Source organism: Pinus tabuliformis, chromosome 7 (genome assembly GCF_031772625.1).
Source record: "Pinus tabuliformis cultivar Carrire ecotype Pingquan chromosome 7, CPIR1, whole genome shotgun sequence".
Taxonomy (NCBI): domain Eukaryota; kingdom Viridiplantae; phylum Streptophyta; class Pinopsida; order Pinales; family Pinaceae; genus Pinus; species Pinus tabuliformis.
The window spans coordinates 1,381,749,531-1,381,777,450 of NC_142293.1; the positions used below are offsets into that span (position 1 = coordinate 1,381,749,531).

The following is a 27,920-nucleotide window of genomic DNA, read 5'->3' on the forward strand; positions in this document are numbered from 1 at the left end:
TTTAAACCCTTACAAGAGACCCGTCGACCAAGTTGAGCTCGTAGGCAATGCAGGTATCAGACAAGTGGCCAAAGAGGTGGTTTCTGCCCTCGATGTCGTATCCATTGATGACTTCGCCAAAATATCTCAAGAGCCTATTGTCTGCAAGGATTGAACCCTCAACCTCATCATCACAACCATTGTTGCTGGCCCTCGACTCAGTCTCTCCATCCTGATATGGATGAACTGTCACGCTAGATACTCTTTGGATTCTATCCGCAAGCCCTTGAGGTTAATATGAAACACTCAGTAGCGTAGCAGATAATCGAAAGGTTCTACAACACGTCATTTTTCATTGGAAAAAGGAGGACACGTTTTGAATTACGATTGGTTTGAGGAAGACAAAAATGAAGCTCTGAATTGGTAGGGGTGAACAATGTCTGCTCACCCAACCCTGCAGAGAAAATGCCTATCAGTGTAAAAAAAATGAAATACCACACTGATTATCAAATAATAAATAACATTATATGAATAAATATTTATCTGTTTACATTCCCTAAATATTATTACAAAATTATTATGCAAAATTTCAAATAACAAATATTACTGGAATCATTAATTTTAGAATGTGATCAACATGATGTTTTTATGTTAATAATAATAATAAATACACTGAAATATTGTACACACATGTAAATGTGATGAGGTAGTTGGCCATTGAAAAAGATATTGGGGGAACATTGTTAGATGGTGCTGGATGAATTAGAGATCTATGGCTACTATTGTTGTTGTTCCACTGTCAAATTGGATGATTGGAGAAAGATGCATGGGAATCAACCCCTTGTCTTGTTCTAAGAGTAGACATTCACAAGGGGAATTATAGAATATGGAATTTGTGACAACAACATAGTAGCCATGTGATAAATTTGTCTCAGGTTTTTTTTTAATGTATATGGTGGGAAAATATTTTAAATTTAATTGTCAAACCAGCAGTGAGGATAATTATTACTGGCTTTTATTTGTGAATGCAAGCTGATTAAAAACAAGAAGGGAGCGGTGATCAAAATTGACCTCTCAAAGGCCTATGACAGGATAAATTGGACATACATTCGCATGCTCCTAACGCACCTAGGCTTCAAAGTGGATTTCATCAGATGGATCATGGGGTGTATAACAGATGTCAGCTATGCTATTCTCATCAACGGTGCTGCCACCTCGTTTTTCAAAGGACAGAGAGGGCTGAGGCAAGGTTGCCCTCTATCCCCCTTGCTTTTCCTTCTAGTGGCAGAAGGCCTGAGCCAGCTGATTCATAAAAGCAAAAGGGAAGGTAAGATAAATGGTATTGAGGCAGCAATAAACTTGTTCATATCTCACCTACTCTTTGTAGATGATATCCTGATTTTTTCTAATGGATCCCCCAATGAACTTAGGGAGCTAAAATCTATCTTTGACCTCTTTATGAAAGCTACTGGAATGCAGATCAATCCCAGGAAATCTCAAATCATTGAAGAAGGTTTAAGCAGACTTGAACAGGAGCAGTTCAGTTCTTTCTTTCCATATGAAGTAAGCAACATGGGTGCCCCTTTCAAGTACCTGGGGTTCTGGTTGAAGCCAAATGATTATAGGAAGGAGGATTGGTCCTGGCTAATCGCTAAGATTGAAGCAAGAATCAATCACTGGAGCTTCAAATGGCTATCCAGAGCAGGTAGATTGACCTTAATAAAATCCGTGCTTCTAGCCATCCCAGTTTACTAGGCAGCTCTAACATGGGTCCCAAAAGGAGTCCTGGAGAAAATTAGGAGAATATGCAGCAGATTTCTGTGGGCAGGGACCAAAGAATCCTCGGTTCTCCCTTGGGTTGCATGGGAGAAAGTGGCGAGGCCAAAGGATTGGGGTGGCTGGGGGATTAAAAGCCTTCCAGATTTCAGACTTTCTTTAGCTGCCAAATCAGGTTGGCGCCTCATAAAGATGGAAAATCTCTGGACAAGAACGGTAAAAAGAAAATACATAGATCCAACTCCCCTGGAAGATTGGATCAGGAGCCCAAATAAGACTCAAAAGAATGTTTCTGCTATTTGGAAAGCCACTTTGGAGTCTTTTAAGGTGATTGAGCAAGGATTAGCTTGGAAGATCGGGAATGGTGAAAAGGTAAAGATCGGGAAGGACCCCTGGGTTGGCTGCAATGGCAACTATGCCCTCTCCCCCGACCTGGTTCAGCAGTTGGAAGGGAAAGATCTCCGCTTCCTCAGTCAAGTGGAGAAACTAGGTTTCTCAACCATCTGGGGGCAAGCTTGGAAGAATGGAGAAGAGTTGGAACTGGAGCAAAGATGGTGGAATGATTGGAATGTTTTCACTCAGGAACTCCTCAGGTCCAATGTAAGGCTAAGCGACAGGCAAGACGAGCTAATCTGGGCTCATGCAAAATCTGGGGATTATGCCCCAAAGAACGGGTATAACTTCCTTATGACAAGGAAAGGATGGGGAGATCCGGAGTGGTGGTCGAAACAGCTGTGGAAACTCAAGAGCCCTCCAAAATCTAAAATCCTTTTCTGGTGCATTTTAAGGGGCAAAATCCCAACTTGGGAGATTCTGCAGACCAGATTCATGCACGGGCCTGGGAGATGCACCTTATGCAAAGCAGAAGCAGAATCCGTAAACCACCTTTTTATTAAATGCCCAGAATCACTAAAGGTATGGTGTGAGATTGGAAACATTTTGAACAAACAGCTCGTCTGGGAAGGCAACAATATTCAAGAAGCTTGGCAGAAGTGGTGGAATGAGCATGCGGATGGAAACCTGCGCAACCTTCCCCTAATCATCAGTTGGGGGATTTGGATAGCTAGAAACAGGAGCATCTTTCAAGACAAAGATACTCCTGTAGCTCTCACTGCCATTCAGGGAGCTGCCATCTTCTCAAGCCTTCCAGAACCTAAGGAAACCTCCTCCCAAAGAATTGTCCCTGAAGTTCAGATCTCAGAAGGAGTCCCTTGGGCTTTCTTCGATGGTGCATCTCAAAATAACATAGCAGGAGCAGGACTTGTCATCCATATAAACCCAACTCACTCTCTAAAAGCTTCTATGGGGCTAGGAATAGGCTCCAATAATTATGCAGAATTGAATGCCCTAAAACTCCTTTTATGCTGGCTCATCCAAAGGCACACCCTCACTATTCAAATCTTTGGGGATTCCCAAAACGTGATCAGATGGGTAAATGGTCAATGTACATGCAGAAATCAGGTCTTAAAACAAATTCTGGGGGAAGTTCAAAGACTGAAATCAATGTTTAACAGTTTTTCCATATGTCACATTTTCAGGGAAAGAAATGCCATGGCAGATCAGCTCTCTAAAGATGGTCTTCAACAGGATTTGGGCATCTGGCAAATAGAAGAAGTCGATCAAGGCCAAATCAAAAGATCGGAACAGCCACCTTATCACCATCCTTTCTGATATTTTTGGCAGGAATTTTTGTTTTTGCTTACTTTCAACAAAATTTTGTACCATATATAAATCCTAAAAATCACTACAGTTATGATAGTGCGGCCTACTTAACATTTCATGAACAGCGACGGGTTGTTTTCCTCAAATCTGAGGAGACCCGGTTTATGTTGGTTTTCTTCATGAACAATACATAGTTACTGTTATGCGTATCGACATAAAAGAACCACTGGACAACGCATATCAGAGATAGCGACAGCACCTGAATGGAACTATCTACAGACAAAAGGCAGAAAATTTTTGTAATTCAGTTTTGACAGAACTCAGTAGGAGCGGTGATGCCATGGCTTATGCAAGCTGATTAATCACCTTTATTCAAGGAAAAACACACCACTTGGAATTACTAGCTGGTGGTCCATAAGGGGCAGGTTTTCACTCCTAACACCAAGCAAAAACAACTTTAATAAATGGTAAATAAAATTAAAAGACAGTTGATAATTTTTTTATACTCATTTTTAAAATTATTTTAACAATCACACGAAAATTAGTCACATGATATATATTTATTAATTATAAAACTAGGATTTACCCAAAAAGGTGCAAAGGTACGCTGATAGAAGTGTAGATGAATGTAGAGTAACGCAGAGGTACCTGTGGGTAGTTAATAATTTCAACCCTCCAATAAATGATCTATCAAGTCATTCAAATGATCTTAGTGGGCTTGGATGATGAAAATTCACAAGAAACTCAAATTGCAAGCCATCTTCCAAGGTTCCTTCTTCCATTTTTCCATATATGGGTTGTTTATTTGGCACTGCCATCTTGTATTAACAAGTCTAGAATTTTGGTAGTTGGCTTTATTGAAATCCCAAAGCTAAAAAAATGATTTTTGGATGAAATGACAACACTGAAGGTAGAATTCAATGATTGGGTATTTGTGATTAGGAGCTCAATCCAAGGGTTGTTTTTTCAAACAATGTTCTATGAAATAACCTCAGCAAATATCACACATAATTTCCCATCAGAAGCATCGTTGCTCGTGTTGCTTCCTGTAAAATATCTATTATTTCCTTCCACATACTCATCCAAGTATCTCTTGTAGTTTTTACTAGGTGCTAGTTGGTTTACTCTTCGACTTAGAGCTTGTTAGTAACTGGAAATAACGACTGTAAAACCATAGTAACATCATACACAGTGGTACGGTCTAATGGTTGAGTCTTTGTGCAAAGTAACGCAAGCTAGAAGATCTTTCTTATAGTCTCAAGATCCGTGCAGGTTGCTACTACTTTCAGGTGAGCAATTTCCATGACCATGCTATATATCTATTTCTATAAGATTAATTGAACCATTCAAAGTTCAAGCTCATCATAAGAGCCACAAGAAAACTCGTCATAGGCTGTGATGCCAACTCAAAACATCATAAAATTTTGTTTTCATTTATCAGTAGATGGAATAGAAAATATCTTTCCCACCTCGAAATTAGGCCACAAGAACTCTCCAACATTGGTTAGGGTCTCACTTAGCATGCATATTGATGTAGTGAGCATGGTTTTGTGTCGAGGTGGTGGGCCATTCCTCTTGTTATTTTCCCCCACATGGATGGTGGAAGATGTTTTGTGTTATATACAATATTGTTGGCCTAACAGATTAAGTACCACACACCCAGAGTGAGTGTAGGAAGGTTAGATGAATACACTGTCATTGTGTAAAAAATATTTGTTGGTGATCAAAATTGGTAAGCAATGGTTGGTGAAATATGGGTCTAGGTTTTTAGGTGAGTGGGGCACATTGATGGCAACAAAACACACCTCACACTAATTTTCCTTCATTAAACACCCAATTTCATGCATTAACCTCCGTAATGCTTGGAATTTTTATTAATAAATGGGCACAACACCATAACATAATTATTATACTAATTTAAAATATAAATAAAATGTACAAAGCACTTATTATCTCACCACTCCATAAGTCCTCTCCTCTGCCACTAAATATATCTCCTCTCCTCATAAAACCACGTATGTATGTTTCATAAAAACATAAGGTTCTTTATACCTTCAACCATTGCTTTGTATCTCCATTCATTGCCTTTCCACTTTGGAATGAAATATGCTTGTGATTAATAGTTTCATGTAAGAATTTCAATGCTCATCCATAGATTAATTGCTGGGCAAATTCAATTGATGTCATAGAACTTTGATTCACTACAACTTGCATAAACCTCCTATTATTTTTTTAAGACAATGTCCTTTCTGGAATGGATTTTCCTTTAAAAAATATGACTCCTCATATGTTTCAATATGTGATCTAGTCGTGCCATGATCCACACATTCACAAAATCACCTTCCTTTAAAGACTTCAATACAGTTCCATCATGATACACTGCTTCCAATGCTGATTAAATCGCCTTCTCATGCAATCCTCATGTCTTCAAACGCTATTATTTGTAGTTGATTCTATTCAGACCTTCAATCACACCTTTATAATAGGCTCAAGCTTCTTCTAGAACTGTGGTATAGTGATTTCATTCACCTTGTTTGACACAAAGTGTCTCTTGCCAAAATTGTGTTTTAGATGGAGAAATTCCCTTCAGTTAGAAGTTAAACAAACACTAACACATAGTCCCATTGTAGCAGATTTTCTTTCCACAACCCTGTTAGCTAAAGCACAAGTTCATAGCAACATGTAAGGACCACATCTTGGCCTCAACCATGGTCTAAGCAAAGCATTAACAAATAAAGGGCAATGGAAGTGCTACATAGTTTAAAAGAATTTGTCTGGTAAGTAATATCACTTTCTTGTCACTCTTGTTGCATCCTTCACAATAAGTTTCCAAGACAATTTGGCCATTTCTCACCGAGTGTAGAGGCACTCAGGTGTGATGTCCTGGTAGCTCTAGTGAAAAAAAAAACTCTCATGGATGAAAATGCTTTTTCCAAATGATTTTTGGTGGAGTTTCTTGGAACTGTTCAACATATACTTCCATGATTCAGTGTTTATTGTTGAAAAAAAATCTTGAGGATGCCATGGAATTTCTTGTTGATATGATCTAGAATACGGATGCTCCAAATGTGGTGACTTAAACTATTGTGACTTCTGCACTTTCCGAGAGAAGAAGGATGGAACAAGATTATGAAGTATTGAAAACAACATGACAATGGGTGTGATACTGACTTATATATTAATAATTATATTATAAAGATTCATTGTGATACTGGAAGGATCAAGGATGCCTTACAATTGGTTACACAAAATATTTATACACAAATTATTCTAATACATTGTCTATGCTGAATATGCAGATTGATGGAGAAAGGAGGGGAAACACCAAATATTTACAAATAAATTATTCTAATACATGGTCTATGCTGAATATGGTAATTGGATCAAACAAAAGAGATGTTAAATGAAGAAACTTATTAGGGTGTGTGTTCTCAACATGGGGCTAAAATCAATTTCTTCAAGAATTTCTCTAAAATAATCATATCACCTATCTACTTCAAATTTTTGCTTGGCTTGAAAACTTTAGTTTATAAATGTTCCTCAAAGCAATCTGCCAATAAGCATGCCATTACATGATACTTCTCCCAAAACACTTTTATTATTTTCCTTTTGACCTGGGTATTGTATCTTCTATTACATTCTGATATTATTTATTTCATAACTATTCCCGAAATTCCATAATATGGTTGGAAAATCCTACGCTATCGTGGCTAACATGTTTTTCCACATGCAAATCAATCACATCTAGATATGTTTTAGCACTTACCCATAATTGTGGCTCAATTTTAGTCCCTCGCAGACCATAAATTCTAATCTCCAAAGTCAGGTAGATTGTAAATATTTTTTGCACTTCCTGCCACTTCTAGTGAATTTAAATTATCTCTTTCCATTTGAAGAGCAACTATTACTACAAAATTGGTTCAAACCATTGAATTAGTCCAAAATCTTCCCCACAAGATGAATCACTAAACAATAGTAGCTTCTAATTTGAAAACACCAGTTTGCCAAGGATCCATTACATAGTAATTAATAAATCATGTTTAAAAAAAATGAAAAATTACGAACCTTAAAGTAAAACAAAAACAAAACATTTATAGAAATACAAAAAGCATGCAAAAAAAAATATGGTGGCATATTTTGGGAAAGAAGTAATTCAGATAATTGAAAAAAAGGCAGTATTCAGGTCAGGGATTTCAGTCATAGAAGACTTGAAAAGATCTCAACTTTCTAGGCAAAAAAATTGGACTTGTCTCCTTCATAATCATATCTTTCAGTTGGGAGAAATCCTATGGCATATATTAGTCTGGGGCCAAATGGAATATATATATATATATATTTTTAAATTTTTATTTTTTTATTTTTATTTTTATTTTTAATTATTTATTTTTATTTATTTATTTTTATTTTTTATTTTTTATTTATTTTTTTTATTTTTTATTTTTTATTTTTATTTTATTTTATTTTTTTATTTATTTTTTAATTTATTTTTTAATTTTTTTTTTTTTAATTTTAATTTTTTTTATTTTATTTTATTTTAATTTTAATTTAATTTAATTTAATTTAATTATTTATTTATTTATTTTATTTAATTTTTTATTTAATTTTTTAATTTTTTATTTTTTTTGAAAATTTAGGAGTTTTTTGTAACTATGAACCACTATTTGAAAATCTCTAGCTATTATATAACATAATACACTCATTGTCAATTCTACAGAGATGCTTGGAAATGGAGTCACAATAAGATGCAGTTTCAACATATGTCTCAGTAAAACAAGCATACTATCTTAGATAACACAAAAAGATGTTATCCAAAAAACAAAAAAACGAATAACACAAATGGTGAAATAGAAACAAAAAGTGTAGCGAGATAGAAAGATACATTGCAACCATGTATGAACAGATAATATTAATTACCGGATGAAGCCTCAGTTCTCTGAGGGATTGTAGAATGGGCACCATAATGCATTGCAATGGCATCAAGTGAGGGCATTGGATATGCTAATAGACCTAAACGATCAATTCCTGCCAAAAGGCTGGGCTTATGTGTAATCAAGGAATTGTACATTGAGGAGCCTTTATCCCATGCCATGGATTCAAGTATTCTTTCCTCTAAACTGTTCAGATGTCGTTTTAAATCTCTTGGAAGAGTTTCCTTATGCCTTACAAAACTCTCTATTACCTTGCTCAAATCAAATGCAGTTATCCCAGATCGCTCAAGAACTGCAGGAAACATCATTGTAACTGTCTTATGAGTTGCTAAAACAAGTTCTGCAGAGCAAGCAAGCATGCACCTATGGAACATTCCATTAGTCAACATAGAAGTCAAGCTACGATTTCAGAGTCTGTTCAAATTTTCTCTACACATGGCAGTCAAAACCTTGTAATATAGCTTTAATGCTTCCATCCTACACTGTTCTGCCCATATGCTATCCATCAAGGATGCACTCTGGAGACTTACAGCAACACATCTTTCCCCAGGTGAACTACTAGGAAAAATTGCTTCTAGTATTATTCTTGCTCAATGATATTTGTGGTAATGTCCTTGTCACATGATGAAACAAAATTCCTAAGCTCTGAAGTAGGTTTTGGAGGAAGTGGAGCTATAACAGTTCGAAGCCACTTTGTAGTTATCATTTTTGTGCTCACTGGTGTAGGGGGTGGCATACTAATACTAGCAATGGCAAAGATCTCTTGCATAAGGGATGCCATGAGAGAGCCTTGTAGAGATCGTAGACTTGTTATTACCTTCGTAGTTAAGGAAACACTATTAAATTTTCTTTGTAGTTTGAAATCAATATGTGATTATTCTTATCAGACAGTTGACTGCATACAAACTATAAAACTCCTGAAATAGTAAATATATGCCATTTAAAGAATCTAAAATGCATATTTCAAAGTTGCCCTGCAAGGGAACAAGTACAGACCATGTTCACAACATGCTAAAAACAAAACTATTTAAAAATCCATGTGCCAATCTTGAGGTGTGGCAAAGACATGGCATTGCAACAAAATATGGGAAATATCAAGATAACATACAAATAAAAGTAAATCTAAAGCAAAATATTTACACTTGACAAAAAAACAAAAAAAATGATACATGAAAACATAAAGGCTAAAATATGACCATAAAAATTTGATACACGAAAACATAAAGGCTAAAATATGACCACAGACTTGAATTAAGACTCAAAGCCACATATAAACTTCCTCTGTTTCATCCTAGGTGTATTTGACAAAGAAAACAAAATAAAAGTAGAAAATCAACTCCTGAAGTTGCAATGAACAAAATGGGAGAGAAGACACAAGTTTTTCAAAAATGAACAGAAAAATATGATATTAGTCTCATGTATATTAAAAAAATCATGAAATAATATTAAAACATTTAGATTTGATAGGGTCGAGGGATAGCATTATACTATAGTATGATTATGCAGGGTTGATAAAACTATGAAAGAAATACCACTATAGAATGTGTACAGTCCAGACACAGTGACAAAACCTCCAAAGTTTCTTCCTAAACCAAACAAACTATCCTTTTCATTCACAAACATCCGCTTGTCAAGTTTCCCTCGATCATATATTGCATCTCCATAATCTTTTTATGCAATTAAACTCTCTTCCATGGGACTCTCAAAATAGGAGAAGATATATGAATGATTGAACTTAGATTATATTTCATTCATCCTTGAATAGGAATTCTATTAAATGATGAAAAATAATGCAACGAATAAATCACAACCTGTGTCAATATCCTTTAACTCTTCTGCTTGGCATTCTGACGTTGGACGTGGGGTTTTATTCAAAATTTCAACAATTAAGTTATTGGCCACTTTAATTGTTTCTAGCAAGTCAACTTCTGATGCATGAAATATATTTCTTAGAGAAGATATAAGATCAACTCCCTTGCTGCATTTCCTAACTGAATTAAAGCATATGTTAGTAATAAGATTTCCAGAGATCAACCAAACAATGTTATGAAAGCACATTAAACCAATACATGCATGAAAGAATAGTAATTTGGCACTTGCTGAACTGACAATGAATTAAGGAAAAATATCATCTTCATCATGACAAGTGAATGGAAGTGTTACAAGGACACACAAATGGAATAATAGAGCACAACAAATTTTAGCACTATTATTTTTAGGGTAGAGATATTTATAAAACAAATACACCTGATTCCAAACAAATTAAAATGAAATAAAATTCAATAACATACCATCTGTAAATGAAAACAAGAGAATAAGTTATTGTGACAACCCCTGCTATGGCCAGAAACCAAGTGGATAACCTAGGCAGTAAAAGATATCAAAATTGAAACTTTCTTCGACAATCTTATCTATTGATGGGAAATAAAGGCATCTACATGCATAGAATTCAAATGAGGTAAGCCCTCTATAAACATGAAATCATTAAATGATTTGAAATCCCTGTGGAAAGTGAAAAACGAAGATCCTGATAACATATTAAACAAAAAAATTATGAAACATAAAAAATGGTTCTTTTTGAGAACTACATGAGAGAACAGTTTATAGTGCAAGCTAGAGACAAATAGCAGCTGAAGCCTTCATAATTGCAATCCACCTTGGTCCACATAGAGGCATGTCAGTTCCATTTCCAATCAATAGTGAATCAATTCCACATGCAGAAAGATATAACTTCAATTCTTGTTGAGGCACTCTTTACCCCAGCTGGGGCAACTTGCCAAAGTAAATGGGAAGTTAATGATGATTGAGTTCCACTTCTAGAAACACCTACATTCAACTCTTATTGAGGCGCTCCTTAACTCAGTGAGGTAAATTCCAAAGTCAATGGAAAGTTAATGCCTCACCAAAGATTCTAGTTTGGTCTTTTGGTGTCAGCCATATTGACAAATTCAATTATGTAGGCTATCCACATACAACCCACAGCTGATTCCAGAGTCTATAATAGGATAACACAAATTTTCCTTCATAAATTAAAGGTCGAGAATGAGGTCTAGAGAATTTAGTCCCGCAAAGGGTGGTCTTAGTTAAAGATTCTTATTATCTGGCAATAAATTCTATTTTAATGTGAGATCTAAATACAAAACAAAGGACACATCAACCACAATTAATTTGCAACCACATCTCAATCTCAACCATTATTTATACGACACAATGATCAATTGAATCATGATAAAAACCCTAAAACCCCAAACCCAAAAGCTTGGAAGGAAATTTTGAGATGCAATAGTAGTCATGTTGACTTTGAACAAAATCTCCAACAAGGAATACCAAATTCTGATATTAATTGTAACATTAATATGCTTGCATTCAAGAAGGCATCAGGAAGAAAAAAATCATAAGCAAAAGGACCCACAAAGCACACAAGCTTCTGAACCTTCAATCTTGTACCCAAACAACATGTTTTCCTACAAGCATACATGTTTGGTTTTTATTGCTTATGTTGCAAAGTGAAGGGTTAATAAAGGAGAATATATTTTTAGTTATAACAACAATTCCAATAAGCAGTGAGATAAACATATCAAACTGCTATTTCACACACCTTGACATGCCTATGCTTTTCACCCTAATGCAAAGTTGTATTATGCATCTTTTTCTGTGCAGTAATGAAATATAGATATCTAAAAAAACAAGTACATATACATGTATATGTCCCGATGATGACTGAGGTGATGCTTACAAAAAAAAAAATCCCAAAGAAAATGAGCAGGCTTGACCATTTGCATACCATGTTCCCAAGGATTAACCATATATGGGACCAATTTAGTCCTCATCAAGGCATGATCTCCTCTGTTCCCCATGGGGTTATTCGCATAAATTTTGTTGGGCACGGGATCCCCCAAGGAAAGTTTTGGGGCTTAAAGCCCAGATTTTGGCTAAAAAGTGTGAATTCAATGTAAAGATTCCACAATTTGTGGGCAAGGAGCACGAAGTTGTAAATGAGTCATAGGGTTGTCCGCCCTCAATTTTGTAATGTAATGTCGGCTTTAGAGATCTACCTATGCTCCGCAGACCATGGGATTGTATAAATAGAGCGAGGTTCTAAGTAGTCGAGATAATCTAATTTAAGAAGTGATCATGGAATAGAAGCATAATAGAAGATCTAAGTGTAAAGTCGAGTCTTTGGGTCGTAGAGTAGGAGAAGGCTTTGTAGCTGAGTGCGCAGAGGCCTAGTAGTCCTCAGCTGAGTGCGTAGGGCGAGTCTGTAACTATTGAAGCATTAATAAATAGAAGTTTTATATCAATTATGTGTATTTATTTCCTATTTTCTGTATCGAATATATTGGATATAAATTGCATTTCTGTTGTCTATATGGTGCGCGAACATATATAAATGTGTAGATTAAGTAAATGTGAGTTAAAGTATCTGGTTACGCGAAGTTGACTAACATTTATAAGAGGATGATTAAGATACACAATGTAACTTGGGGAAATAACATAGATTGCTGCCATAGTAGTGCGAAATCACCTCAGCCACCTAGTTAGGGCTTCACAAAGGACAATTATAACAAATCGCAAAGGTATCGCAGGTCAGAACAGTGCACGAAGTAACCTGCGTGAAGGTAGGCACAATTGGACTAAATCGACCCCTCAGACATCTCAAGGATGTGGAAACTTGGTTCCAGCATCCCCCCATACTGCTTCGGGTGAGACTTCAGTCCGCGCTCCGCGGGCTGATGCCAAAAGGGCCAGTAGTATAGGGATTTGTTTGGCTAATTAACTCTGAACCTGGGTCAGGCCCCATCAAGCCAACAAATGGTTCTGTTTCTGGGACCGGAATATGCATAGAGATGTCTGATGTCGTATCGTTGGAATCCAAATAAAAAGGAAATTGAAGGCTGGTTAGACAGAGGAATTCACGAGTTTGCGGTGCAGGAGAACAGGAACTCGCGACTGAAAAAAGAAGAGTGGTTAGATTGCTACTTGTACACAGAGATCCATGAAATCTTCTTTGCGTCTTTTCCTACTGAGTTGTACGAGTGGATCGCAAAGCTAGCAGATAGCCAAGGAAGGTGGAAACTTGAAAATCCTATTGTGTGGACCCCAGAGTTAGTGCGAAGGTTGGAAGCATCAGAGGATAAGATTGCATGCGCCGTTGATCACTGGCTCGATTGAATTATAGGAGGATTCATTACTGAGTTCGCGGTTGACACCTCAGTGAGCTACAACGAGGTAGAGTGACGCTTTCTAAAGGGACCACAAGGTAAGTACATAAAGTCCCTAAATACTTGGATTAAAATGTTATTGTGTGAAAAGAGGGTAACACAATTACCTTGATGTTCGGGGCTATGCAAAGTGGAAAAACTTACAGGAACGAAGGAAATAAGGGACTAGAAACTAGCCCCTTGATTTCACCTCCATGAGGGGATGAGGAAGAACTCGTGAAGGTATCGTTGCGAAGTGTGATCCATCTGATAAGGCAAAGAATTCCACGAATACCACCCCCACCCACACTGCCACTAGCTTCATTGCCTTCACCTCCATCTTCACCCATACCATCTCCACCACCACCACGAGTCAATATGGAAAGCACGACAAAGTTTCCTGTGTTCAAGGGATTGGGAAATGAGGATCCAGACCAATTTTGGTTTGTGGTAAGATCTGTATTGGAAGCGCAGGGAGTTACAAATGAAAATATAAAGAAAGTGACACTGGTTAGCGCCTTGCAGGACCGCGCGCTGACCTGGTATATTAAGCACTCCAATGATAATCCAAATGCGGGAATCACGGATATCCAAGTAGCGCTAAACAAAGAATTTAGCAGGCCGAAGTGTGAAGCACAGTCGATCATTGGATTCAAAGAAATCATGATGCTACTAGGAAAGACTCCTTGGGAGTTGGATCACAGGTTGTAGTGTATGATTCGCGAAGCTAATATGAATATGACGGATGGACAACATCGTGAATGGCTTGTAGCATCGCTAATGCCACATTTAAGGAGCGCGCTATCACAGTAGAAATTAATGACTCAGGCTGAGGCCTTAGAGATCGCAATGAGGCTGCATGATACCCCGATGCAGGATCCTAACTTAGGAGTTCAACAGATCCACGCGCAGCTAAAGAATTTATGCCTAGAGATGTAGAGTCTGAAACAGGACAGAACAAGTCGACCAGAAGTGTGCGAAAAAGTGTGGTGCGTAAAATGCAAGGGTCAGAGTCATGATAAGGAACATTTCCTGGTGTTCACCAATTACCTCATCAGAGGAGGAACAATGCCGTTAACTTTTAAGGCTGGAAGCACAAGCAGGACCTAGCGCGACGCCTACTTTGTGGTGCGCGATTTGTCAAATAGGTGGAAAACATGCTACGGACAACTATCATTTGTTACAAAAGTATACACAAAATTCACAACAATTATTTTGTAACTTTTGTAGGTCGGTGGGACACGATGAGTGCACTTGTAGGAGCTATGAGTTGATGATGGATAGAACTCCCACCTACAAAGTTTAGGCCAAAGCACGGCCCCTAGGCCATAATGCAGGAGTGGCACGAAAAGGATTTCAAGGGTACGGACGAGGCCGAGGCAGAGGAGGACCTGGAAGAGGTCGTGGTCAGTTGATATGCCACAATTGCGGAGGGCCAGGGCATTATGCCCGCGATTGTATGAATCCGATGCAGCTGTTGTGTTTATATTGCACCTTGTTTGATCATGAGATGGAAGATATTCCTACACTAATAGCTAAGATATGTGACAAAGGAGCACTATCGCCTCCCCCGACTTAGAACCGGCAGATGATGAGGTCTGAGACATGCGAGGACGATCTAGATGTGAACATTGTGCTCCGAAGTGGAATCATGATGGGAGATGACAAAGGAAAACAACCGGAGGATAGTACTTGTGTTTGCAAATCCCCCGAGAAAGAAGTGGAGTTTGACTTGGAGCGCGCTCGGGAAACTTTCATGGAAGTTAAGAAGAGCTTTGTAGAGGCCTCCACTTCAGGAAGCAAAGATAGATCGGAGCTAGAGATGGATCCATCCATGCTCACAATGTTCTTGGAAACATGTATGAAGTTACTACGCGACAGTAAAGCTGTAAAAGGATTACAGGAACTCATTAACAAATGCGCTAGGACCATGCCAGGAGAACCACGTGTAGTCCGAAAGATTGGAAAGCATAAGACAAGAATAGGAAGAGAAATGAGGTTGACCACGCAAATTGGAGAATATGAAATGGACCAAGTAATTCTGGATTTAGGGTCGGATGCGAATGTTCTACCAAAGTAGACATGGGAGCGAATGGGGAGACCTATGCTACGGTCTCCTATTCAGCTGTGAATGGTGAACCAACAGAAGATAATACCCATGGGGAAATTGCAGGGAATCACTGTGGATATTGAGGGAGCAAGCATGCTAGCAGACTTTGAAGTGATAAAGATTGTTGATGACAACAATCCCTACCCCACACTCTTAGGAATTGATTGGGCCACTTACATGAATGGGGTGATTAATTTGAAGAAGCACAAGATGATTTTTGAGAAGAAGTCACTATGCGTAGTTATACCTCTGGACCCTGCTGAAGGATCACGCTATACAGAGTCGGTGCGCGACTATGAAAGCAATGATGATTTGGACTGCATATATAAGATAACAATGTGAAACCAGGACTGGGTGAATCCCACTGCGGATGGACGGCTTGCATGGGAGTGCGAGAGCTCCTGTACTTCGGATTCAGATGAGGAAATGGAGCGATGGAAAAATCGGTTACATGAGGTGACTACACTAAATTGTAATATGATGATAAGGTCATTGCACTGTGTATCGACAGAAGTAAGGGACCTACCTACTTATGATGGCCTAAGTGAGGTAGATACTTTCTTGAATAAATCTGAAAGGGAGGTGTCAGAAAAGCAACGCTTCCAGGCTTTGAATTGGGTACTGCGTGCTACGCCTGCGAGGTTGTGGGGTACGCACAAAGGGAGCTTTGATGACTAGTGCGAGTGTAGGGGAATGATGTGATTATGATTTGGGAAGCCTATGCTGTGATTGACAGACAAATACAATGGACAGGATGATCCATGTGTGCATCTGGCCAAATGGATGCAGGCTTATGGGGAAAAGCCACAACATGAGTTTGTACACTTGTTTTGTCATACCTTGGATGTTATACCAATGAACTAGTACATAAAAACAGAGCTCTGCCACGGGACAGGTGAATGGGATTTTCTGCGTGAACAGTTCCTGATGACCTTCAATTTTGAGGATGAGTGGGACAACATTGATGAAGCGCCACAAGAGGTAAAAGAAATCATCTTTAGGATACCACAAGAGCTGGTAGAATCAATTCAGCCTGAATGGGCTACTCAGCTGAGATGCGTGCTGGAATGTTATAATGTAATTGTTGAAGAAGAAGATGAAGATCCGCGGAAAAGAACATTCTAGAGATAGAAGGCCACTGTGAGGTTCAGGGACCACAGATTGAGAACCCTGACATAACCACGCCAGTGAAGACTAAGTAGGTGAATATTGGTACGAAGGCGGAACCTAAATTTCCGAAGATTGGAGGTTATTGGGACGTCCTGACAGTGAATAAGGTCGCTGAATTCCTCTGCGAATATCAAGACTTATTCCCGACCAAGTCTACGGATTTGAAGGGAATAATCATAGATTTAGGGGTAATGAAGATTACGTTAAAACCCGACGCGAAGCCAGTTAAGCAGAGGTCATATCGCTTAAATCCGAAATACAAGGAGAAGGTCCACGTAGAACTAGACAAGATGCTCGCGGCAGGCATCATCGAGCCTATGGAGGAATCTGATTGGGTAAGCCCGATGGTGGTACAAGAGAAGAAGTAGTTGGAAGAAATAAGAATATGCGTGGATCTCAGAAAGTTGAACGATGCGTGTGTACATGATCCATTCCCAACTCCATTCATAGATGAGGTGTTGGACAATGTAGGCGGTCAGGAAGCATATTCTTTCACTGATGGGTTCTCAGGGTACCACCAAATCAAAATCGCACTGGAGGATAGAAGAAAGACAACCTTCGCGACTGAGTGGGGTTGCTTTCAATATACTGTCATGCCATTTGGATTGAAGAATGCCCCTGCTATCTTTTCGTGCATAGTTGTTGCGACATTCAGGGAATATATTCATAAATTCTTGGAGGTCTATTTTGACGACTGGACTGTATTTGGGCTAATTAGGTGCCATGTAGCGAACCTGCGCTTGATGCTGGATACATGCCAAAGATACCAAATTGCGCTCAACCTCAAGAAGTGTACATTTCTCATTCCTTTTGGGAACTTGTTGGGGCATGTGGTTTGTAGACAAGGGCTGATGGTAGACCCCATGAAAATCATGGTGATTCTGAATTTGCAAGCACCGCGGAGTGTGAAACAACTGCACGCTACTCTGGGGCATACGGGGTACTACAGGAAGTTCATCAAAATCTATGCCTAGATCATCGCGCCGATGGAAAAGCTGTTGAAAAAGGATGTCATGTTTTGCTGGAACAATGACTGTAAGAAAAGCCTGGATGTATTAAAAGAAAAGATGGTTACTGCATCGATTCTGGTCTTCCCGAACTGGAAGAAAGAGTTTCATGTCCATGTTGACGCATCGAGTACAGTGCTGGGGACAGTATTAACATAGGAGGGTGGAGAAGGCTTGGATTACCCTATCGCGTTCGCAAGTTGCAGATTATCTAAAGAAGAAAAGAATTATTCCACCACTGAACGCGAGGGACTGGCTATGGTGTATGCGCTCCAGAAGTATCGACACTACTTGCTAGCAGGACACTTCAAGATGTATACAGAGCACCTCGCGCTGAAATACTTGGTCAATAAGCCTGTCTTGGTGGGGGGGGGGCGCATATGCAAATGGATTTTATTGTTCAAAGAATATGATTTTGAAGTTGTTGTGAAGCTTGGATGATCGAACGCGGGACCAGATCACCTGTCGCGCATTGAGACAGGAGAGGAACCTACTATTATGGAGGAAGGATTACCTGATGCACAACTCTTTGTTGTGCACATAGTGGATGGAAATTTTGAAGATATAATTCACTTTCTCATGACTGGAACTGCGCCGAAAGGGTACTCCATCCAGTAGAAGAAGGAACTAGTGGCGCATGTGGCAGATTTCTCTGTCATTGTAGGGCACCTATATAATATGGGGAATGATGAGATACTGCGAAGGTATTTACCTGAATTTGAACGAAGAAATATCCTCGCGAATGCTCATGGGGGCATTGCAGGAGGACATTATGCAGGGAGAGAGACCGTGCAGAAGATTCTCTGCGCAAGGTTGTGGTGGCCGACCTTTCATCAGGATTCAAAAGCACATTGCGAGGCCTGTGATGTATGTCAAAGTACAGGTAAACCATCGTGGACAGATGAGATGCCTTTGAATCTAAAAATGACATTGAAGCCCTTTGAAAAGTGGGCGATCGAATTTGTAGGACCTATCAAACCTCAAGGAAAAATGGGCGCGAGATATATTATCTCTGTGAAAGAGTACCTGACTCATTGGGCAAAAGCGCAGTTGGTAAAAGATTGCATGGCCGTGATGGCTGCGAAGTTTTTGTTTGAACACGTATTGACACGATTCAGATGTCCGAAGATCTTGATGAGCGATCGTGGTACACATTTCCTGAACGAGATGATCAACGCACTGACAGAAGAGTTTCAGGTGTATCATCAAAAAAGCACACCATATCACCCACAAGCTAATGGGACAATAGAAGTGTTTAACAAAGTACTGGAGACTGCGTTGACCAAGGTATGCAATGCACAGCGAAGTGATTGGGACCTGCGCGTACCTGCAGTATTATGGGCTTATAGGACAACATGCAAGAAACTGATGGGACAGACACCTTTCCTACTGGTCTATGGAGTGGAAGCCGTAATGTCGATGGAGTATATCATGCCTAGTTTGCACATAGCAACACTCACAGGTATGGCGGACCACAGAGCCTTGAAGGAGAGGTTCGCACAGTTGGAGGAGCTTGAAGAAGAATGATTTTTGGCTGGATTCCATAAGCAGGTACAAAAGCGACGTGACAGGGCTTGGCATGATCGACATATCAAGTTACGCACCTTTAAGGTGAGTGATTTGGTATTGTTATACGTTAGTAAGTTTGATAAATTCCTTGGGAAGCTCCAAATGCATTGGATGTGATCGTATGTTATTAAGGAAATCACAGATGGTGGTGCGGTGCAGTTGGAGAAGTTAAATGGTGAACCCTTCCTAGGAAAAGTAAATGGTAGTCAGTTGAAGCCTTACATAGGTGGCCCGACCATCTGACTAGTTGTGGGAAGCATAGTATTAGCGCTCTAGGCAGTTGAAAGGAGGCATGGGACTATAAACTACTCTGCTCGAGAGTTGCGCGATGTCACGACTACAGACAGTTTATTGATCTTTGTGATTAAAACACTAGCACAAAGGGGCACCATGCCATTTCAGGACTACAGGTAGTTTATTGATCTTTGTGATCAAAGTACACCAGAGGATAGGACCAAAATGGCTGAATTTTACTTTCACAACATTGCCCTCATTGAAATGAATTCTTGGGATCCTAATGTTGAGCTAGGAGATCTACAATTAATGGCTTTGGCATCATGGATGAACCATGAGGAGTCAAGGGCTACAAAGATGAAAATAATATTGGCTAGAGAGCAAAATGAACCTCTTTTTATCATAGCTGAACAATCAAATCCCATGGCCCTAATCAGCAACCATAATCTAATTGCAAATGATACTCAGCTGGCACCTAGATATCTTGCTATCCAAGAGCAAGCAATTTCACACTTTGAGGATATGTTTAGGCTGCTAGGAGATGATAGTATACATGCCTACTCAAGGAGATGGAACACACTGCCACACAGCTTGAAGATCAGAGAATATCACTCCCCTCAAAGGTTGAGAGAGGCACTCAACATGACACCTATGTATAAGCAATCAATGCAAAGGTTGAAGGTCAATTGGATAGGCCTAAAACTCAATCCACCACTACTCCTAGTGATGCTAGAGGGGATAAAAGAAGAAGAGGAAAAGAGGCACCAGGAAGAAGTAGAAAGGAAAGTAGGCTTTTATGAACAAGAAGAAGAGACCACAACAAAAGCATGGGAGGTTAGAGAGGCTACCAGAGCCATGAAGGACATGGACATTGACTAAGTTTCTCAGGGGATGAGCAACACATTCAGTAGGGGTTGATGATGAGCCTCATCATTGGGTAATTATATGGGCCTTAATTCACCTCCTAGCTTAGTCAAACCAACTATTCTCACAACTTATTGCATACTTTTGATTATATTTTGTTTATGAGATGAGTTAGAGTTGGATATTTTTCTTTGTGGTATAATGTGCATTTAATGCAGGATTAAAGGATAAAAACAAGGAATTTTGGCAAAGACCTTGGTCAAAACTTGAATGGGACAAGGGAGAGGAATTATAGGAGGGAAATCCTCCTCATTTATTATCCCTCCATTCGAATATTCCTCCATCAACTCGGAGTGCAAACAACCAAATCATGAGGACTAGAAGGTAGCCGAGCAAGTGAAAGTCAAAGCATCAGTTTATCTCTAGTTTGGGATCTGAGCCTCCCTAATTTTAAGGAAGTCATTGGAGACTTTAGATGTATAAGTAGAGAGGCCTAGGACCTCAGTAGGATTCAGACTGTTGATTGTAAAACTCTACTTTATTTTCGAGCTGTAAGACTTGTGACAGTTTTTGATGTAATCCATTTTTTTGATAATAAGAATGAGTTTTGTTTTGAGCTAGCACCGTGTTAACTCAGAGGGTTGAAGCTCTTGGGTTAGGACCCAACCCTAGCAGCTAAGGCTCCTCTTTATTGTACATGTATGCTAGCATAGATTGATGGTTTAATTGTTCATTTTCTTAAGTAGCCGCATTTCCATTACAGCAGTGTAGAGTAGATTGGTTGTGTTTTAGATTTCTAGTTATCGCATGAGCTTTGGAGTTTGTTGTCTTGATTCAGTACCTGGTTCATTTCATCATTACCGTATTCAATAACTCTCTTTATGTAATAGATCTCACTCATATTCTCATTTCCTTCAGCACTAAATGCTTAAGCGGGAGCCAATAAATCACGTCTTAATCAGATTATACCCGTAGATCTCCTTATCGTCTGATCAACAACAAACCTGGCCAATCACCGTCAACTGCATGTGTATTCATTTCAAAATTTTACTTTAAGCACTCTGAATCTCCACCATCGATTTGCCTCACCTGATCCAATGACTATCGCATCACCCGATCGCCAACTAGCTTGGATGATCTCCACCGTTGATCAATCCCGCAAGATCCAACAGCTATCGCGAAATCTCGCGCGAATTCTTGCACGATCAATATCTGCCCAAGAGCACGCGAGAAAAGTGGTTTTCCCGTGCTACGTGTCACTCACTTAGGCTAATCTTATGAAATTTATAAATAGAGCTTACAACTTTGAGGGCGCGGGAGAAACTGCTTACCACCTACGAAGACCGCTCCATTATTCCACATGTTTTCCACCCTTCTGCCGACACATGACTTGATGTGATCTATCCATCTATTCACTTAATCTCTGCGATAAGATCTTCATATCTCATCTTTCGTTAATCCTGTTCTTGGATTGATCCATCCATATCTTGACTTAATCTCCGCGATAAGATCTCCACCGCTCATCTTCCGTTAATCCTATTCATCCATCTATTGACTTAATCTCCCGCGATAAGATCTTTGCCATTCATCTTCCATTAATCATGTTCGTCCATCTATTCAATTAATCCCCTGTGATAAGATCTCCGCCATTCATCTCCCGTTAACCCTATTCGTCCATGTATTCACGTAATATCCTGCGATAAGATCTCTGCCGCTCATCTTCCGTTTTTACTGTTCGTTGATCGATCCAACAGTTCCTATGCACTACTGCTTCATTACGTCCTCCCTTTGCTGATTTCGATCTTCGATTGCTTTTCCACTTGACTCCTTCCCGAACTTTGTTTTGCATATCATTTAAATGCTGCCACTTCTGAGCTTCGATTTGGTTATTCAATCAGACTCTAACACTATCTGATCATCAAAAAACCAAGAAAGTGAAAACAGATTTAGTTTAGTTTCCTTGCTTACTCATTAGTTTGGTTTGATGCTCTTTACTTCTGTAACTTAGATAGCAACATTAGGTTAGTGTTGATTTAACAATTCTATTTAGCATAGTTGTTTAAATGGTTAATTAGGATATGGTGTCATTTAGCATTATATGTTGTTTTCTTCATTACTGCACTAGAGTAGCTCTCTTAGAATAGATTTTCTCTTCTTCCATCAAAGAATCAAGCTTCTTCTGACTCTATAGAAGTTTGGCTTGGAACCCCTAGGGTCTCTCACCAGATGAACAAGTGACAACAGGCAGGACCTTCACTTCTACTTGTGCATATAGCATTGTCACCTCCAAGTTTGTACGAACCCTGAGTTGATAAGTAAAGCTGGTAGCCCAGGAGTTGCAGCATCCTTGCTGCAATACTGGCACTCATCAGAATCCGTTAAGGACGAGGCTTAGCATGGAATAAAAGGGGAAGGTGATCAATTTGGAAGCCGGTGAGGAGGATTAAGACTTCAAAGAAATCCTGGTAGAGGAGGAGGATAAAGAAATGGAGGAAGAAACCCAGGGTGCGGACCCTCTGAATATGTTACCTGCATATGTTCCTCCGTGGAAGGGGAAAGCAAGGGTGCCCAAGGACCTAGATGAGAGCAAGAGCTCTCTGTAGACTCCACTGCTACCCGATGATATCATTTTTGATGGAGCGTACTTGGGACGGGTTCTGGTTCTAAAATTTGAAGACTGGGTTCTCGTGGACAATGAGAAATTCCCACATTTGGCAACCGTGCAGCTAATGAGGCCGAAGAAAAATACAGTGGCGGGAGTCATAGAGTTGGAACTGCATAAGTGGTTGCGAGGAGTAGAGAAATCAGGATTATTAAACCTTCTCTGGGTGCCAAATTACCATCGCACTTCAGTGACTGTTTTCGTCATCAAGCAGCTACTCTGCTTGGTGCATGATGGGTGTTTGTGGCTAGAGGAGCCCATCTCCATCACGGATCATCTAATTCACAAAATTACCTAGCTCCCTTACAAAGGGGAGGATCCAGCGAACATATTCGAGGGTAAAAGTGATGATTTGGCCATCGCAGAGGCCATGAAGAAGAAGTTCAAGCTGGAGAAGAAAAAGAGAGGGTACGCGATCTCCAGTATCAATAATGTTGCGATCAAAGTTGTGACACAAATATTAGCCGAGAAAGTTATGTGGAAATGCTGCACAGATGAGGTGCCCGTGCCAGTGGTTGTACTTGCTGTGCAATGTGCAGAGGGGGTCCAGTTTAACTGGGCAGATTAATTGTGTAGGGAGTTCCTGGAAAACTGCCGCGAGGCATAGCAACAGGGGAAGAATTTCCACTATGCATGGCTTATGCTATCCATAGTACTAGTGGCTTGGGAATTTCCTGAGGATAGCCAGTTCCCCACAATTACATAGGATCTTGTGGAGGCAGCGAAGTACGCTTTGCTGTGGGCAACTAAAGATGTGCAGAGGATCAGAGACAACAAGATATTATGGGTGTTCATGGAGATGAACATCAGAATGGGGATTAACTGCAAGCCGCGGTTATCACCCACTATCTATAATAGTCTATAGAGCTTCGCAGAGTTCAAGGCATACTTTCATCATGTGTACATCAAGGCAAGGAAGGACCTCACGAAGGCATGGAAGGAGCTACCTTATCTAGCGACGAACGATTTCATATTCACTGTGCTTGAGTCATGGCCTTCGGGGTGGCATGCTCCCGCCAGCTCCGCTGTGGAAGTGGAGAAGTTCGTTGCACAAAGGAAAAAGGAGGAGGCCAAACTGTGGATGGTGTAGTTGGCAGAGGAGAGGAGGAACAAAGCAGTAGTAGCCAAGGCATAGGAGGCACGTGACACTGCGAAGGCAATAGAAGAGCAGCAGAGGGCAGCTGAGAAGGACCGCGAGGGAGAAAAGTCGCCTTTGCCTGCACAAGAGACAGATCCAGAGGAAGATGGCAGACACCCGCAGATAGCATCCACGCAACTAAAGTGACAGCACCCGAGAGAGCAGGTGGGACCGCAGAAGAAGTCAAAAGCCTCCAAGACTTCTTTCGACCCAATCACCCTCACTGAGGGGGATCTCCATGAAATAGGGGAGACAATGCTAGACGTCACCATGGAGGCCCTCCAGCAGTTTGCGGAGGAAAACTAGATGGTGTTGGGGGCCCTCCTGACATAGATATAGGAGTTGCAGGTGCATACCCCTTAGGCTAGTACTCTATCAACCAGCCTCGTAATAGGCACAACCGCGGCTGAGGAAATGCTGCGCGCTTGCATGACCAACACCATAGTGCTGCCAGAGGGTGCACTAGGTATAGAAAATGAGGTTGATAGGCCTATGGTCAGTGGATTGAAGGGAATTGGGATAAACATGGCTACGCTCCCTTGGGAGACACTCTAGGTTCTGCAAGATGGCGTGACTGTAGAACTATGAGCTAGGGAGGGCCCTGCACTCAAAGGGATCAGCGAGCAACAGATTAATATTAAACAATTGAGCCTGTAGTGTGATGAGGTCGTGACACAGAATAGACAACTAGTGCAGGTGGTTGAGGAAGCCTACTAGATGGTCCCTGAGTTGGCCATCCCAGTAGAGGAACCAATGGAGGCGCACATCCAGAGACTAGCAGCAGGGGTGCATGAGGCGAAAGATGAAATGGCTAAGGTTCAACTGGAGTTGAACCTTCAGATAGTTGAGCTGAAATTGAAGGCACAGCCTTCAACTCCGCCTGGGGTGAAGGAATAGTGCGCTAGTGCCATTATAGTAGGAATATCAGAGATCAACAGTGTAGTGGAGGACTGCACCAAATTGTTTGAAGAGTCGTTTGAGGTCCTCACCACTCTGCAGGAGGACCCACACATACAAAACTTAGAAATAGAGGCATTCGAGCTGCAACAATAGTACGATGAAATAAAAGGGACAACGCAGATGGTGGCCCTTACACAGAGGCTCACGCAGATGCAACACGAAAAAGCGCTCAAGGAGCAGGTAGACGTTGCGCGACATAAGGAAGCTATTTGGAAGGCACACATACAACCATGGATCGATGAGGTGTTCATCATTACAACCTCGATTGAAGCCAAGCTTGTGCAGATGCAGGGAACAGAGGAATAGGTGCAGGGTAGCAGTTTAGCTACAACAGTCTCTGAACAACGCGTCCAGGAAGTGCAGCAGGCAGTTGCTCAGTGCGCTGCGATCTTGCAGCAGTCCAGGCAGAGTTGGGAGGTCTTCGTGCGAAGATATTTGCACCGATAGAGTTACTCGAGGGTGAGTCAGGATGTTTGTGTTGGGGGCCTGTTGGGCGTGGGATCCCCCAAGGAAATTTTTGGGGTTTAAAGCCCAAATTTTGGTTAAAAAGTGTGAATCCGATGTAAAGGCTCCACATTTTGTGGGTGCAAAGCGTGAAGTTGTAAATGAGTCATAGGGTTGTCCACCCTCAATTTTGTAATGTAACGTCGACTTTAGATATCTAGCCATGGTCCGCGGACCATGGGATTGTATAAATAGAGTGAGGCTCTAAGTAGTTGAGAGAATCAAATTTAAGAAGTGATCATGGAATAGAAGCATAGCAGAAGATCTAAGTGTAAAGTCGAGTCTTTGGGTTGTAGAGTAGGAGAAGGCTCTGCGGCTAAGTATGCAAAGGCCTAGTAGTCTGCAGTTGAATGCGCGGTCCCTTGCAGCTGAGTGCGCAGGGCGAGTCGAGTCTGTAACTATTGAAGCATTAATAAAGAGAAGTTTTACATCAATTCTTTGTATTTATTTCCTATTTTCTGTATCAAATATATTGGGTATAAATTTCATTTCTGTTGTCTATATGGTGCGTGAACATATATAACTGTGTAGATTAAGTAAATGTGAGTTAAAGTATCTGGTTACATGAAGTTGACTAACATCTATAAGAGGATAATTAAGATACATGGTGTAGCTTGGGGAAATAGCACAGATCGTTGCCATAACAACACAAAATCACCTCAGCCACCTGGTTAGGGCTGTGCAAAGGACAATTATAATATTGTGAAGGTATCGCAGGTCAAAACAATGCACGAAGTAACCTACACGAAAGTAGGCACAGTTGGACTAAATCAACCCCTCAGACATATCAAGGGTGCAGAAACTTGGTTCCAGCATCCCCCGATACTGCTTCAGGTGAGACTTCAGTCTGCACACTGCGGGCTGATGCTGAAAGGGCCAATAGTGTAGGGATTAGTTTGGATAATTAACTCCGAACTTGGGTTAGGCCCCATCAAGCCAACATATTTTCACACTCACATGAACAAAATGAAACCACCCCTATCCCATGAAGGGCTGAGTTGGATATGGTACGACCAATTATGGAGCCATACCCTTCAAGAAGGCATTCACAGATGGTGGTTGATTATTTCCCTCATAAGGATTCATCCCACAGGTGTTGTTTTTATTTTTCAAAATGAGTATGTTATTGTCATGTTAATTGGATGGTGGGTACTATAGATTTTGGGGAAATTGGGTTGGTTTCCCTTTGTTTTTCTTCATGGCAAGACTCACCTGGAGGAATGTTTTCAATGCTTGAACATGCACCCAACTAAGACATGTTGGTTGTGCGCCTCATAAGAAGTCGATGCCATTTTCCCAAACATACTTCTTTCTCCAAAAACTCACAACACATCATAACCTCTAAAATCTATAAATGCATCATCCAAACCCATGAAATAAACACCAAACCCACCTGTTCTTCATATATGATGAAGAGGGGTTGTTATAGGCAACCAATTTTCTCCATGAAGAAGAATAACTGCAACACATGAAAAGCGTGGTTCACACATGGATAAAGATAAATGGAAGACATAAATGAAAGTTTCTTGCTACTGTTCCACTTCTATTCATTGTTACTACTCCTAATATCTGCTGTATTATGTTTATTACCTCTCTCTCTCTCCAATGAATTGTCTTCTTCTTCTTCTAATGGTCTGCACGTGAGGGGTGGTTATGAACGGGTTTGTTGCAACAAATAATTTTCCATATCTTGACCATATCTCTGCAGTGGATACTATATCGATGGGTAGGTTGTCTCACATCATAGTATATCATCATATCCATTCTGAAATCTTGGTCTAGGGACACTGATGGACTATGCGGGCATGATTCATCCCATGCTATATCTAGTAGAATGGCAATTGTTCCACCCATGACATAGTTTTGGCATTATGATGCATGTGCTATCCTTGATGGAAACTCACTTGTAATAGAACAAGTATATGGTAACTAGATGAATCCACAACTCAGTTTAGAGGTGACCGAGTGATGGAACAAAATAACAGAATAATGGGACAAAGGTTTACATATCAGAATCATAAGTTTGATAAAGGTGAATATTTGAAGATCTATACGTGGGTTCATCAAGGCCAAGTCGCGTATACATGCAGGTACAAAGAAGCAAAGTCACGTACATGCTGGCACACTAATTTAAGAATACCAAGGGTCCTTACCAT

The 27,920-nt window shown here is 40.2% G+C and overlaps 1 protein-coding gene and 2 pseudogenes across 1 annotated transcript; 1 reads left to right on the forward strand and 2 right to left on the reverse strand.

The window, feature by feature from the left end:
• Nucleotides 1-1,140: 1,140 nt before the first annotated feature.
• LOC149252793 (uncharacterized) lies at nucleotides 1,141-3,426 on the forward strand. Its single transcript, XM_089454275.1, has 2 exons — nucleotides 1,141-1,684; nucleotides 1,808-3,426. The coding sequence occupies exons 1-2, from the start codon at nucleotides 1,141-1,143 to the stop codon at nucleotides 3,424-3,426; spliced, it is 2,163 nt and encodes a 720-aa protein (XP_089310401.1).
• A 4,897-nt stretch (nucleotides 3,427-8,323) lies between these two features.
• On the reverse strand, nucleotides 8,324-10,403 carry LOC149252794 (retinoblastoma-related protein pseudogene; annotated as a pseudogene).
• Nucleotides 10,404-12,022: 1,619 nt separating this feature from the next.
• Nucleotides 12,023-27,097, reverse strand: LOC149252795 (uncharacterized; annotated as a pseudogene).
• Nucleotides 27,098-27,920: the final 823 nt, after the last annotated feature.